Source organism: Rhinichthys klamathensis, unplaced genomic scaffold (assembly GCF_029890125.1).
Source record: "Rhinichthys klamathensis goyatoka isolate OS25496 unplaced genomic scaffold, OSU_Roscu_1.1 h1tg000422l_1, whole genome shotgun sequence".
Taxonomy (NCBI): Eukaryota; Metazoa; Chordata; class Actinopteri; order Cypriniformes; family Leuciscidae; genus Rhinichthys; species Rhinichthys klamathensis.
Window position 1 is genome coordinate 2,220,082 of NW_026606920.1, and position 16,678 is coordinate 2,236,759.

Genomic DNA, 16,678 nt, shown 5'->3' on the forward strand with positions numbered 1-16,678 from the left:
GTGGATTTACACTAGCATTCAAAAGTGTGGGGTCAGTAATAATATACTTAGCACTGAAGACTGCTGAATATTCAGTTTTTCCATCACAGGAATAAATTACATTTTAAAATGTATTGAAATAGAAAACTTACTTAAATTGTAATATTTCAAAATACAGTTTTACTGTATTTTTATCAAATAAATGCAGCCTTGGTGAGCATAAGAGACTTCTTTCAAAAACATTTAAAAAAAATCTTACCGACCACAAACTTTTGAATGGTAGTGTGTGCATTACCTCATTTGTTGAGTTAGCACTAGTTCCCTATTGAAATTCTTCCATTTCATAGGCTTTTGTTCACAAAAAAACTCATAAATGATGGACATGAGTCATGACAGACTGGAATCCAGCTAGACACTAAATATCAACATAAATATACTAATAACCCTAGATGTTCTGTACCTTAGGCTTTCATAGGTGTAAAGCTATCAAATGGAGGGGTAGATACTAGTTTGAAGTCCGGTGTGTTATATAGGCCACACTACATGAACACCATCAAGCTGGAAGCACTAATTTTTGTCTAATATATTCATTTTATCTGAACTGGGGGGGAAAATGGACTGTACAAAGATTTTCTACCCACTACTTGTCTAAGCATGACGCAAAGATAATGTTTCAATGGTACAGTTGTGAAGTTTGACTTGACAATGGTAAATAACAGGTTTTGCTAAAACTATCAGCCATCCCAAATGCAAAAATTAAATGGTTATTATGTACGTTTTGAGCCTCTTTCTGAACAATTTGTAGACCTAATGAAATGATTTGTCCCTTCAAAAATGATTCTCTGGTGTTTCATGAAAATCTTTATAATAACTGAACTGAGTACAGAAACACACAAACAGAAACTTCCACGTCATACCGTTCCCCTCGTATAATAAAAAAGAGAGGGAAATAAAACCATTTGTGAGTTACACACTTTCAAATCTCAAGGTATTTGTAAACCTGATTTGGGGGTTTCCAAGATGTTCACCATGCTTTTCTGAAAAGCATTCATTATTTAATTTACTAAATATAATTCAAATAAGCTAACAAAATAATTTCCTACAAAAGAAAATGTTACAGTAAGAAATATGCCCATTTGGAACCACCAATCAAATTCCCAGTTGGACACATGTACAATTTATATACACACAAATGAAAGTACAGCCTGTAATCTGTGTTTAATCTTGGAATGTGTCTTCTGCACTTTGCAGAATCCCTGCTGTTGTCTTTTCAAAAGGCTTGTGCCTTCACAGCAAATTTCAAAGAGAAAAGGGCAAACATTCTGAAAGTACAAAGAGCGGTGAGTGTGGGGCACATGGGTGTTTACAGTTGAGGCAGTTTATCCACAGGTGTGTCGAATTTGAAGTCGGGAGGAAAGAGATCTGCAGCACGGGGGTAAATGAGACGGTAAGACTGACGGATGGTGACGTCTGCCACTCCAGCAATGTCCCCAATCTCTGCACGAGAGAAAAAAAACTTCATACATCAAGGACACAAACAACAATTTGTTTTTGATTATCACGATATGCGAGTGGATTGTTTTCTCTTACCTTTCTGTGTCTTCTTCTCAGCAGACGCTTGCGAGGCCATATAGATGGCTGCGGCTGCCACTGAGATTGGACTGCGCCCTGGAACCAAGTCCAGTTCCACGGCCTTCCTGGCGATGTAAGTGGCCGCCATTTGCACCTGTTTGGGCAAGCCCAAGTTGGAGCAGAAACGTGACATGAAGTCGCCGGTTGTAATGAGGTCCACACTCGTCTCAAGAGCCTTCAGGATGAGCTTGAAGCAACGGCCAATCTCCTTCTTAGAGATCCGAGACACAGCACAGATTTCTGGGGTAGAGGGAGATATGAATTATTAAACAAACTTGTATATCAAGACCTGCTTAAATATTCATAGCTAAATATCTTCATCAAGCATAATATTTTGAGTTAATAGCATAATCCTAAAGGTAAAGTATTCAATTTCTGCATCACTACAAATGGCTCGCTTATAGTTGTCTCTGCATATTAAAATGAGATTGGAGCAAATGTTTTAACACAGAAAAAAAAATGATATACCTAATATCATGATTTCATGTCAAAAGCTCAGTAAATTAGTCTATCCATCACCAACATCATAAAAAAAATTCAGGTTTTACCTTTAAATGTTCTAGGGACGCCCTCCTGTCTGCACGCTATGTAAAGGCAGGCCGAAGCGATCGCATCATTACTTCTGCCTTTCAGACTTTTCTGTTCGTAAACCTGTTTGAACAAGTTGTTTGTTCGGTCCTGTAACAGAGAAAACCATTCACTGACACTGCGTCCCAAATCGTAATACTTTCTTACTATATAGTATGCGAAAAATAGAACGCCAAAAGAGTAGTATGTCCAAAAGCATAGTATTCAAAAAACAGTAGGCGACAAGTCCCTGGATGACCTACTAAGTGCACATTCGATGACTATACTATCCCAAGAGGCAACTGGAGGGGATTTATGAATGGAAGTGAAGCGCAACTGATGCTGGTACGCCACGTGCCAGTAACAACATGGCCGATGTAGTACGTCCGAATTTCATTCATTCTACCCATATTCATACTATATAGAAGGGCTGGGCGGTATATCGAGTTTGTACGATATATTTTTTTAGAAACGATATGGAATGGAATCCAATACCGTTTATATCGATAGTATTTTGATACGAGCACATCTGGAAAAATAGCGGAGGACACAGTGTGAGCTGCTGCAGTGAAAGTACATAGTACAATTTGTCCTAAACATGACACACGCTTATATTAAGGGCTTCAAAATAACTGGTAAGATATAGTTAACAAGGTTAAAGCAGCTTGCCCTGTCAGATGCTCTGACAGATACTGTTGCTGACTGACAGATAAATACTTGCGCTGTTTAATGGGTTTGAGATGTGGCGCTTTCCTCAGTGCTTAACTTACATGTCAGTTATATTGTCAGTTATATTCTCCATCTGTAAATGTTAGAAAGTCAAACAAATTTGTCCATTTCACTGTCAGGAGAAGACGAGCCTTCAGCAAGTGAATCTCCGCTAGAATTCAAGCTTCCGTGAATAAGTGCCGCCGCTGGGATGCGTGCCAAACAGACGGAGCACGATAGAATAGTAGCGCAATAATTCTAAAAGACTAAAATATACATATTGCTAAAATATTTGTTGGAGACATAAATATGCCATATGTGGAATTTTAAACCTACAAGTAAGTATATTTTTATTAAAGTGACCATTATAAAGGGGCAATCAAATGCAGGCTAATATAATTAGTTTGTGTTTTTATTTTTTTTATTTTAGCCTTTAGTCAATTTAAAAACAGATTGTATAAATAGATTGTAATGTTGCAATGTTAGAATGTACTGTGATTTTAACCACCCTTTTGCACATTATATATTGCATAGCCTACATTACATACATTCACTATATTTGTTTCCTTCAATATCAACATTGTTTGTAGGATATCATTGGGCAGGATGTGAATTAATAAAATAAAATAAAATACAGATTTTCTTTATCCAAATAGAAAAACGTTAGCCTGACGTCGTCATACTCAGATTCTAGTCAGAATACGCACAACCGGCGCTACGTCATAGAATGTCTCTGAACAGATTCACGCCCACTTTTTGGGGAAATAAACTAGACTTCCCATAGACTTCAATACAAAATAGCGTCACAAAACAACGTCCGTACACAGCCGAAAGGCGTGAATAACTTAAGAAATCATTAAGATTAAACATGTCAAGTAATTATATGTCCACCCTGTCTGCCATAGAGCGTAAAAGATACATACACAAACTTAATTTGGTCAATTTAAAAACATGTCCCTTCATTCTCCCAGCGTCAAATTGGTGTAACAACCCCACCCAGTGGCCAGAGGTGTCTTTCTTTTACTGTCTATGGTCTTACCCTGACATTTACTCGTATCGTACTTCATCGAGTCACCATATGGTGGTAGGCCAGTGAATGATTTTACTTCGTTTTTGAAAGTAAACGTCTTTAAATGTATATATTTTGTCTTATAATATACATTATAATATATATAACCTCACTGGGTGGGGTTGTTACACCAATTCGACGCTGGGAGAATAAACGGACATGTTTTTAAATTGACCAAATTAAGTTTGTGTATGTATCTTTTACGCTCTATGGCAGGCAGGGTGGACATATAATTACTTGACATGTTTTATATAAGTGATTTCTTAAGTTATTTACTCCTGTCGGCTGTGTACGGACGTTGGTTTTTGCCGTTATTTTGTATTGAAGTCTATGGGAAGTCTAGTTTGGTTTCCCCCAAAAAGGGGCGGGGACGAAATTGACAGTTAAGTTCCCGGATGTGCCGGTTGTGCGTATGTAAGTCTGATACTGCTCCATTGGGCTGTGATTATGGGGCGTGTTTCAACCGAACCAGGAAAGAAAATGCCTCTGCACTCAATAGAATTGACGAATGCCTTGATCGCGGTTCTCTGTTCCTCTTTTAAAATGAATGCGCTGTCTACTTCTTCTATAACAGACGCGATGGCTGAATCTACACATCTAAATTCTCCAGCGGCAGCCATTCTTTGTTGTAAACGAATTCAACCCAAGCGCTCTTTGGTGACGTGGATGTTTACGTTACGGTTGATCATCTGTCCATCATCGTATAAAGCCCGCCCTGACAATTTGATTGGTCATAACAGCTTTGGTTCGGGCATACTTGCTTCATAACGGATCAAGTCCAGACCGAACTTCCATCCTCAAATGTTGTGGGCGGGGCTAAGTTCGGCTGGCATCTAGGCTAGAAAAACGTAGAAAGTACCGAGATATATATCGTATTTAACAAAAAAATACAGAGATATGATTTTTTTGGCCACATCGCCCAGCCCTACTATATAGAACATACTTTTTTAACAGCCGCAAAGTAAATTCAAAATCAAATGTAGTACCTACTCAGTAGGGCTGCACGATTAATTGCAATGAAACAGCAACGCGATTTGCGATTATTTTATGCGCAGCTTGTCAGTGCAGCACGGCTGATCGGTAGTAAATGCTGCTTCATCTGAACACTAGAGGGCGCTCTCACACACACACACGCCAAATATGCCCCGCCGCAGAAGTACGATAACACACATCATTACAGGAAATCCCTATCAGGCATCATCGCTGTAGCTGAATAAACAGAAGATTTAAACACTTTGATTGTTGATTAAAAATGACTTATAAATACACGACTGTCTTATTCTGTGTAAGAAGCTACATCGTCTCACAGAAGGATGCTCAACTATCGTTATGAAGTGAGTTTGGAGTAAAGCATGTTATTAAATGTTGTCTTTTGCTGGACAGGAGGTTCATAAATGATTCTCATGTTTGACGTGTGTTGCTTTTTCAAATGCAACACATTTTTATTTTTTCAAATAAGTGACTCAAACTCACAGTGCATTCAGATGGAGCAGCGTTTAAGAGCCGTACATCAATGACAAGCTGTGCATAACAAACAATCGCAGCCTTTGCGATTTCAAAATCGCGATAACCCAAATTGGTTTAAAGAGCATATTGCAGGTTAAAAAAAATATCTAAATTCATATGGTATTTTCATACAAGGTTATATATTAAAAGTTAATGCAGGAGTTAATGCTTTAAAACGACATAAGGGCACTAATTTAGTAGATAAAGTGAGCATTTCTTGGACTGCTCGTAAAAACGGCTTTTTTTTTTTCAACATCGCGTCATTTTACGTCACGACATGGAGCCTCAGCCTCAGTGCAGAGTAAGTTGGTATTCAATAAAAAATCCAGCCTGTCAGGACATCGAGTCCACAGGTTTCCATAACAAGAAAAAGGACGGTGGGCAGGTGAAGAGACGGGATTTCTCGGCTTCGATAAACGCGGTCGTGTGTAGCGTTCACTTCAGATCGGAGGATTATCATCCCGGCGATATGATGGAGTTTAACATGGGATGTCGAAGCAAGATTATTGATCGTCTCATGGTGTGTTCACACCGAACGCGAATTTAATTATTTGCGCGAGTAGATTACATACAAAGTAAATGCAAAGAGGCGAATAGACGCATCATTCGCGCCGGGCGTTGCGAATGACGCGAATTGGGCGACGCGTTTGCCGCGAATGTCTTCCGCGCAAGTTGAAAAATTTGAACTCGAGCGAATGTTCAAGCGTCTAACTAGACGCGATAGACGCGTATTTGACGCTCTATTCGCGTTCGGTGTGCACACCATTATACTGTACCAATGGCATGAAATAGTGTGATATAGGTAGTCATGCCCTAAATAGAGGCAAATTTTAATTGAAAAACATAATTATTCAGATTGTTTAAATATTCAAATCTTTAATTTTCTGTTTATGTTATAACCCAGGCGAAAAATATGTATTAAAAATGTACTTTAATATGTTTTAGTACAATACAAATATACTCAAGTATAGTTTTTATACATTTAATAGTATACATCTACCCTGAACATACTAATGTCTGCTGGCCTGATATACGATGGTAATAATCTGTACAATATTGTGAGCAGTGTATATCGTTAGCGTAACGTGTATATATATCCATAAGCTAACACTAGTCTCTCTCACCAAGACACCTGTCCTGTTCTCCACTGGTTCTCCTCACACCACAACTCAATTTGTCTCTGACCGTTCTGTCTAACATTAATCCTGGCCTGTCCCATCGGCAGCATAGCAGGCTCATAATTGTATTGCTGTGGTCCGTCATTCGAGAAAGGATGAACAATTTCCTCAGCGTCCGAAATGTCATTGCGATCCATTGTTTTCCTGTTGTTTGAATCGACCGCTCTCCCGCCCGTTACGTCACGCCCTCCACACCCATTTTCAGATGCAGAAGTAAAATTCTCACAAAAATTACTCCAGAAGCTTCTGTAGCGTATTTATAAGTATATTTGCAAGAAAATCTAGTTCCCACATTATTTTTCTATACATTGACTCGTTGGGTCCTCTAACCTTTAATATGCCTTTTAAAGTGCGATTACATGGAAATTGCGATTAATCGTGCAGCCCTACTACTCAGAGTACGTGATTTCAGATGCAGCGTTAATGTTAGTCATATTTACAAGTGGGAAACTCAGAATTCACGAGTTGCCGACATCATAAGGAGTGTGTCAATGTGAAACATGGTGGAAAGGAACATTAATTTATAATATATCATATGTAAAATAATATATCTACATATAAAGATCAGTGACCAGAAAGGAAGTCTACAGTGAATGGAAATGAATAATTTTGCAAATTATTTTAAATGTACATTCTGTATTTCAATCATTTTAATGGTGTTATGTACAAAGCAGCTTATACACAACAAGTGTAAAGTTACAAGATTTTTTTTATACCATGTATAAATGTGATAGAAATAAATAGGTTGCATAAATAAGATGTAGTTATTTGGCTTTATTGTTCATAATTCTTTAGCTTGGTTTAGGCTCCTTCCGTGTTGTGCATAATTACATTATTTGCATAATTACGTTACCCTCTAATTCAATAACAGTAGGCTGGAACACTCACGATGATGTTTCTGGGGAGATTGATCCTGTCGGCCATGGTGCTGATCTCTTTGAAGGCATTCAGCATGGCCCGATCAGAGCTACTCATGGTTCTCCGATTCTGGTACTTGGAATTTCCAAACTCATCAAAGCTTGCTGCACCTGTTCCCTGAAATAGCATAAGGAAAATATATTTAGAAAACCATGCCGAGAACACCAAAACACAAAATCAAAAGGTTGACAAGTTCCTTACTTTGCTGATCATGGTGGTGAGGTCACCTCCATTGAGGAGAGGGTTCTGGGCGTCACCAACACGAGACGGGTCTTTAGTTGCTTTCTCATTGGTGAACGTTCTCCATTCTGACCCTACATCAATTACACGGTCACCTGCAAAAGAAAGGAAATGCACGCTTATAGTCTTATTGTTTAAGTCAGCGATGAAAAACATCCACTCAAAGCTCTTAATATTCAGGTGGAAACTCATACCTACTACAAGGCCACATTCAGGGCAGATCATGTCTCCTGCCCTGTAGTCCTCCACCAGCTGTGCATCGGGGTGATTGGGGCATTGCACCTTGGGAAGAGAGTCTCCACTGAAACAGACAAGATTCCCAAGGTCAGGAAAAATCTACATGAACAATTGTTTGTCTGTGGATTAGGATACAGTAAACAGTACAGGAAGATGCCCAAACATTCATCTAAAGCAGGTGCATATAAAAAAAAAGTTTCTTTTTTAATTATATAGATTAATTAGAGATAGCTCTTGCTGCATCATTTTTTCAAACACAGCAGAACCACAGAGTACATATGAAGAGTTCAAATGCGAAAGCCTCTAAGTGCCATCTGAAATTTTCTTCTAGAATGATCATTTTTATCAAGCTAGTATATTCAAGTTCAGTCATTTCACTTAAATGACAATTCATAGGTACAAGCAAACAAGTAATAATTTTCATTGCCATTGAAGTGAAATTACTGAACTTGGATATACGAGCTTGATAAAAATTATCATTCTAGAAAAAAAATTCAGATGGCACTTAGAAGCTTTCGCATTTGAACTCTTCATATGCAATTCTACATAAATAAATACTGCAAACCAGACTTATGCCAATATATGGTTTGAAATTATTCTTATTATTACTATTATTGAATACACCATATGCCCAGTTAAGGGTTTGTTCTATTATTTGTTGATCTATAAAATATCAAACTAAAAAAAAATCAGTTTTGAGTGTTTTCATAATTTATCCATAGTTTCACTCTACAACTACACAATAACGTCTTAATTTATTATTGAAGAATAACAAAATATAATCTTCCAGCTGTTTACATTTTCAAAAAATAACAGTGGACTAAAGGGAGGATTGGACTTTTACAGCAGATCTTGTAGCATTCTACAACCCAGACATGAGTTAGCACAGATAAAAAGCATTATTTATTGGATAAATAATCAATCGGCATCACTTCCTGAGAGTTTTCAAGTGTCCCTCTTGTCACTCATGTACGTGTAGTTAGCGCTGTTAGCACTGTGACGACTGTTATTTTGTTCGATTTTGACAGATATCTCAACCTTCCACGCAGATTTAAAATAACAACTCTGACGTCTAGTCTTTCAAAACCACTTGTTGCCCTCATTTTTTCTTATTTCATGATATGCGAACGGCTAGCCAACATGCGCTAGCAGAAAATGACAAGTGTTCATTACCCAAGACCTCCTCTATACGCATCACGTCTCGATGACAACAAACTTCGACTAAAAGCCTATAGAGGCCCACACCGGAAAGATTCAAAGGTCATCTATGCCATGCGTTTACAATTGATATCAAGGAGGAACAAAACTAGCTGAAATGTAACTAACCGGCTCGTTGACGCCATACTGTTATAGTATCTGTTGTCCACGGCAGTGACTCTATGGTGAACACAATGGACGCCGGCTACCCCTATTTATAGGTTTTCTAAGTCACGTGTACACAGCGGAGACGGAGAGCCACAAGTGACAAACTTACGAATTTATGATTCGGCAAATTTTTCATGTCAACAACATGTGGCAATTTAACAATTTAAAGTTTCAGTTTAAATTATGGGCAATTTAAACCTTAACATGCAGGAATTAAATTTGTTATATTTTCCAATAAAGTAGCCTCTTCATCTGATATTCCAGGAATTCATTAAGGTGTGTTGATCATGTAAAAGGGATTAGTTCACCCAAAAAGGAAAATCATGTCATGTTACTCACCTTCATGATGTTCCAAACCTGTATGAGTTTCTTTCTTCTGTTGAACACCAAAGAAGATATTTCGAAGAATGTTTATAACCAGACAGTTGATGGCACCCATTGACTTCTATAGTATTTTTATTTCCTGCAGTCAACAGTCTGGTACCAACATTCTTCAAAATATCTTCTTTTGTGTTCAACAGAAGAAAGAATACAGGTTTGGAACAACTTGAGAGTGAGTAAGTATTGATAAAATTTAACCATCCCTTTAACATTTCACATTTGATAGATATTTTCCTCTAATAGAAATCTTTGTATTTAAATTAGGTTTGTAAAAGTTTAAAGTTAATCTAAAATGAACTAGTGAAAAATATTCATGGAAATAGTATGCACAAACTACCCATATTTATTAAAGTGACCGTCCCAGAAGAAACAGGTTTGACTTTTAAGGTTTAACACACACACACACACACACACACACACACACACACACGCACACGCGCACACACGCGCACACACACACACACACACACACACACACACACACACACACACACACACACACACACACACACACACAAATTCATAAATTATAGCCCAACCGACATGTTTGAGTCTGGCGATATGCCTCTAAATGTGTAATTTTAACTCAAATGTGTTCTTAAATAGTACAGAATAATAAACGACATTGTCTGGACTGAAACACACAGGTGCAGAATTGCACATGGCTTTATTTGACTAATGGAAAATGCACGTGATTTGCAGTCTCATTTTTAAACAATTTGTCACGTTTCTGCTGTTCACTGACGAGGCTTTTAAAGTTCCTATTTGAGAATTATGTACCATCCCTTAATTCATTAATCATTTGTGCTTAATAATGCAGATGTGTCAAACAAAGTTATTATGGGTTTAATTCCATTTGTAGTGCTCTCAAAAACCAAGGGTTGGGCCCTCTTATAATCCAGCCATGATGAGAACACTCATATCTCTCTAAAGGGATCATCTGTTCCCTTCTAATGACACTCGAGAGCAATAAAGAAGCAAATACACTGATAAAAAGGTGGTGACACTTTTATGCAACTGCATATGTAAAACAAAATGTGCTGAACTTGCAGAAAGAGTAGAAATCTGTATGTCATTCCTCATTGCCTTTGGCTTCTGTTTATGAAAATAAATGTGCATGCCATAAATATATTAAATATCATGTTATTTTATGAAAAAGAATGATTAAAAGCATCCAAAACACTGGTCGGAAAAAAATTAATGACAGAAGAGGAAGAAAAAATTGCGTGTTCATGATTCAGCCAGACACAATAAAACTATGTTCCTCTTACAAACTAGCTGAAACTTGAAAAAAACATTTAGGGTGGGTTGATTTTAGTACCAAGACATTTCCTGCACCCTGTGCCAGCCAAACTGCACTGGGTCCTAGTTTCCTCATAAAAGAAAGGAAGAAGAAAAAAGAAGAAGAATGAGCGCACGGGGTTAGTCTCAATTATTAAATGGTTATGGCAGGCAGAATTGTAATATTTCACAGACTCCACCTATAATTGAAAATACACCTTTATGTAAGACACTGCTTTTTGTACAGGGCGCGTCTTCTGGGCTATAGGACTTTTTGGTGATAATTCACCTTTATCCGGTGGGTTCATAAACGCTACGCAGTGACCGTCCAATGAGATACGCAGTTGACGAGCGGAACAACTCCGTCATTTTGACTGCTGAACTACAAGTCGAAGCAAGTCGGACAAAGAATCGCACATTTTAAACCTCTCGCCGAGTTCAGACTTCTGAGGACAGAGTGTGCAGTGCTTGACGGACATTACATTACTATGCTGAAAGAAGATTGTTTGGTGGCGATTGTGTGTTTGACTTTTGTAGTCCGTTTCCTGCTCAACGTCAACTTTTGTCAAATCTAGCGTCTACAGCAACATGACAAAGATAACAGTGCGTGCTCTTCTATCCCAGTGAAAACGCCAGCAGAGACAGTAAGTAGACCGCTTAATACAGTTATCTGGGTCTTTGAGGCTTATTTCTTCCTGCTTCCTAGAAATATATTATTCCCTGGGGTTGCAGGTTATGTTAGTTCAGTTTCGCGTTTTAGACTCGATCTATCTAGATCCTGACATCGTATTACTGCATAGGAATTTATATTTTAAGACGTTTTATTAGCCTGATATTAACCATTTTAGAACAACCTGCAGAAACGTTTCCATTTGGGTCATCGATTAAATGGGTACATTTCCATTCTGAAAAGGTTATTTAAAAAAGTTTAAAAATAATAATAATTTAATAAAAAATAATGAATTAATTACTTAAAAACAGCAACATGGTTGTCAGTTTTGTAGTTAAATTAGCCATTTGTCCTTTTGCTGTCATGACACAATTCGAGTGCAGCTTTATTCATTGCCTGCTATTTTCTCAAACTGTTGCGTGAGAAATAGAGTCTGGAAACACATGACAGCTGTTAATCATTAGAATGGTCTTTGTTAACTATTTAAGGATTTTAAGAAATATACAAGTTAAGCCCATTATTCTGACTTTAAGGTGATTACATGGTCATTCCATAAAATGAGTGCCTTATGTGCCTTTATAAGGCATAGTGAAATTTTCAGGACAATTTCAGGCTTCCTCCCTCACTTAAATTCATTACATTTGTCAGTAGAGTGCGATCTTTAAAAAAAATACAGAAATGCTATGTTTTCATTTAATGTCAGTTAAATTCTCTGTCTAAGGAACATCTTGTGCATGCCACTGGGAGTATGTTTAAAAACAGAATTGGGATATTTAATACCACATTGGTTGCTAAAAATGTTTTAACCTGTAATCAGAAAACATATCAACAAACTTGCATAAGTGTATGGACACATGTTTTTCATGCCACACGAACATGTAAGACTTCGCAGTGAAGTGCCATTTCAAACATTACACACTCTTGAGATGGTTCGGACCTTTCATGTTGTAACTTGAAGCCACATGTGGCTAGCAGGTATTTGACGAATAGTGCAAACTGCACAGTCAGTACATGCACTCTCTGCTTAACTCACTCGTTTATATACACATTTGTACATAAGTCGTTTTCAATTAAATAATCTGCTAAATGACTAAATGTAAATCTACTCTTTAAAATATGGTATTTGTTTATTTTATCTGGGAGTAAACACCCAAGACTTTCAAATGTGTGCCTTTGAGACATGAAGTAAAAGACTCAAATTATTTCTGTTCAAACATGCACTGACTGCACTGCTCTTTATTACAGGGATGTTTAGTCTCACTGAAGTTGCCTCCCTTAATGACATCCAGCCAACCTACCGTATTCTGAAACCATGGTGGGATGTGTTCATGGATTATATTGGGGTGATAATGTTGATGTTAGCCATCTTTTCTGGGACTATGCAGTTATCCAAAGACCAAGTGGCATGTCTTCCCATTCTTGAGAAAAGCACTAACCCTGAGGCAGCACAAAATCTACCAGAATGTTCCACATCAGTTCTGGCGACTACACCCACCACAACCACTAAAGACCTTCCTGACAGCATTGCACATGAACTTCTTAACACTCAATCTACCCCCTTAAAAAGAGAGGGTATGAAGTCTCAACCTGAACCCAGAGGACGTAAAACAAACCTGGACTATCAGCAGTATATTTTTGTCAACCAAATGTGCTACCATAAGGCCCTACCATGGTATAACAAATACTTTCCTTACCTTGCCCTCATACACACCATAATGCTGATGGTAAGCAGCAATTTTTGGTTCAAGTACCCAAAGACCAGCTCAAAGATTGAACACTTTGTTTCCATTTTGGGACGGTGCTTTGAATCGCCATGGACGACGAAAGCTTTGTCCGAAACCGCTTGTGAAGATTCTGAGGAAAACAAGCAAAGGTTCACAGGCGGTTCGGTTTACAAAAAACATGTATCCTCAGAGGACAGCAGTCAGTCTACTCCTTTAATGGAAACTCCAACGGTACAGTTTCCTACCGAAAAGCTCATTGCAGAAGCTCCCAGCCTGACCACCTTAGACAAAAAAGATGGAGAACAAGCCAAGGCTCTTTTTGAGAAAGTGCGGAAATTTCGAGCTCACATCGAAGACAGTGACTTCATCTACAAACTCTATGTGGCTCAGACAGCAATAAAAGCACTGAAGATCATTTTGATTTTGAGCTATACGTCAACGTTTGCCTCAAAGATCAGTTTCTGCCATATATGCGATTCTGAAAGCGAAAGTTTGACCGGGTATGATCAATTCATATGCACGCACAACATGGCATTCATGTTAAGGAAACTTCTCTTCACCTTCATGGCTATGATATGTCTCTATGGACTGGTGTGTTTGTATACACTCTATTGGCTCTTCAGGAGACCTCTTAAGGAGTACTCTTTTGAAAAAGTCAGAGAGGAAAGTAGCTTTAGTGATATTCCTGATGTCAAGAATGACTTTGCGTTTCTCCTACACATGGTCGACCAATACGATCAGCTGTACTCCAAACGATTTGGTGTATTTCTCTCCGAAGTCAGTGAGAACAAACTACGAGAAATTAGCCTTAACCACGAGTGGACGTTTGAAAAACTACGTCAGCATGTGACATCCAATGCTCAAGATGAACAAGAACTTCACCTCTTTATGCTGTCAGGACTCCCTAATGCGGTATTTGACCTCACCGATCTGGAAATCATCAAGTTAGAGCTTATTCCTGAGGTCAGAATTTCAGCCAAAGTTTCTCAGATGACCAACCTACGGGAACTACATCTATATAACTGCCCTGCTAAAGTCGAACAATCCGCTTTCACTTTTCTCCGCGACCATCTGCGATGCCTTCACATTAAGTTTACTGATGTTGCAGAAATCCCAACGTGGATTTATCTTTTGAGGAGCCTCAAGGAACTGAACCTGATTGGGAACCTGAACTCTGAACACAACAAGATGATTGGTTTGGAGTCACTGAGAGATCTGAGACACTTGCGGACATTGTATCTCAAAAGCAATCTTAACAAAATACCCACAAATCTAACAGAACTGTCGCCACATCTCGTCAAACTGGTGATTCACAATGATGGGACTAAATTACTGGTACTGAACAGTCTCAAGAAGATGACCAGCCTAGTGGATTTGGATCTCCAGAACTGTGATTTGGAGAGGATCCCCCATGCCATTTTTAGCTTGGCTAACTTGCAAGAACTGGATTTGAAGAATAACAATATCCGGACCATTGAGGAAATCATCAGCTTTCAGCACCTAAGAAGATTGGTGTGCCTCAAGCTGTGGTACAACAAGATCAATGCCATTCCACCATCGATAGGCCTTGTAAAGAGTCTGGAGTCCCTCATTATCTGTCACAATAAACTGGAGACCCTTCCTCCAGCTTTGTTTCATCTGCCCAAACTGAGGCACATTGACCTCAGCAACAACTCCATCTCAAGTATACCAGTGGAGGTTGGACACCTTCACAACCTTCAACATTTTGCTATCACAGGGAACAAGGTAGAAGTTCTGCCTAATCAACTGTTTAAATGTTCCAAACTGAAGGTTTTATTTGTGGGTCATAACAGCATCACCTCCATCCCAGAGTCCATTGGGCAGTTAGTTCAGCTGTCCCAACTTGAGCTCAAAGGGAATTGCTTAGATTGCCTTCCATTTCAGCTTGGCCAGTGTCACCTTCTTCGGAAAAACCTCCTCTTCGTGGAGGATCATCTTTTTGACACACTGCCTCTTGAGGTCAAGGAAAGTATCAGTAGTGACTAATGGAACTCTTCAGAATGGATATAAGCATTATTAATGATAATTCTCTCTTATTGGTTGATGAAAATATAATCAATCTAGCCAAAAATATTTAATAAATGAACATGCAAGGGGCAGAATGTGTACACGCTTATAAAGGATGGACGTTTCAATTCTTTGGAAATCTGCAGAAATTTGAAGGACCTGCTAATATGTCATCAACATATGGTATAGAAATGGGCCTCAAAGACAGGAAGCAAAAACGCTTGTTGCAAAATATAACAGGAAATTTGCAAATAACAGGTTTGTGTTTGCTTCTGTTTGCCTATAAGCAGGTATGTTTAGTTTAAATTATGTTCTGTTACACATTTACTTGTATATTGTTATTTATATACTATATTTAATATACAGACTGGTGTGTATTTTAAAAGGACAGTGCACACAAAAATGAAAATTCTGTCATCATTTATTCACCCTCATGTTGTTCCAACCCTGTATGACTTTCTTATTAATGTGGAACACAAAAGATGAAATTTCAAAGAATGTTTTTCAACTGTTGTTTTGTCCATCGGTGGGGCCCAAAACAACATTCTACCCCACAGACTTTCATTGTATGGACTGAAAAAACACTGAGACATTTTTAGAAATATATTCTTCTATGTTCCGCAAAAGAAAGAAAGTCACACAGTTTGAACAACACAAGGTTGAGTAAATGATGGCAGAATAACCATTTCTGGGTGAACTACCGGTATGTATAAAGGTCAGTAGTTATCCTAAATTTTCAAAAGTGTCTATCAGCACCAGTTTAATTATGGAAACAAACTTATTTTTTAACAAAATGTTTGTATATTTATCATGTATTTCTTACTATTTAGTTTAGGAGCAGTGCTTATCAACAATTTATAAACTCTAAAAGACATGATCTGACATGATGAAAGACATTATGAAAGTTCACATGTTCTCTTTAGCAATAACTGCAAAATTGCAACACGCTTTCGAGTCTGAGAATGTATTTTGAATTTCCTTTGTTAACAGTGAAACATATACATTTTTTTCTTTTTGCTGTATTTTGATGATAAGAGGCCTATCAAGGACTAAGAAATGCCAGATGGGGGGGGGATGTCCATGCTGCACCTCATGATTAGAACCACAGTGACCTTGTAAAGCTGCTCGAGGTTTACTTATGCATTGTCGTAATGATTGTATCTTAGAATATGCCACATGCTTGGCAAAGAACATC

At 38.1% G+C, this 16,678-nt stretch overlaps 2 protein-coding genes across 2 annotated transcripts; one reads left to right on the top strand and one right to left on the bottom strand.

The window, feature by feature from the left end:
- Positions 1-825: 825 nt before the first annotated feature.
- On the bottom strand, positions 826-9,454 carry gtf2b (general transcription factor IIB). Its single transcript, XM_056235567.1, has 7 exons — positions 9,361-9,454; positions 7,992-8,098; positions 7,759-7,892; positions 7,528-7,674; positions 2,160-2,289; positions 1,570-1,851; positions 826-1,476 (listed from the first exon to the last, which is right to left on the bottom strand). Exons 1-7 carry the CDS (start codon positions 9,375-9,377, stop codon positions 1,343-1,345), a joined length of 951 nt encoding a protein of 316 aa, XP_056091542.1. The 5' UTR covers positions 9,378-9,454; the 3' UTR covers positions 826-1,342.
- Positions 9,455-11,240: 1,786 nt separating this feature from the next.
- Positions 11,241-15,832, top strand: lrrc8da (leucine rich repeat containing 8 VRAC subunit Da). The gene is made up of 2 exons (XM_056235559.1): positions 11,241-11,705; positions 12,977-15,832. Exon 2 carries the CDS (start codon positions 12,979-12,981, stop codon positions 15,460-15,462), a length of 2,484 nt encoding a protein of 827 aa, XP_056091534.1. The 5' UTR covers positions 11,241-11,705; positions 12,977-12,978; the 3' UTR covers positions 15,463-15,832.
- The last annotated feature ends 846 nt before the right edge of the window (positions 15,833-16,678 follow it).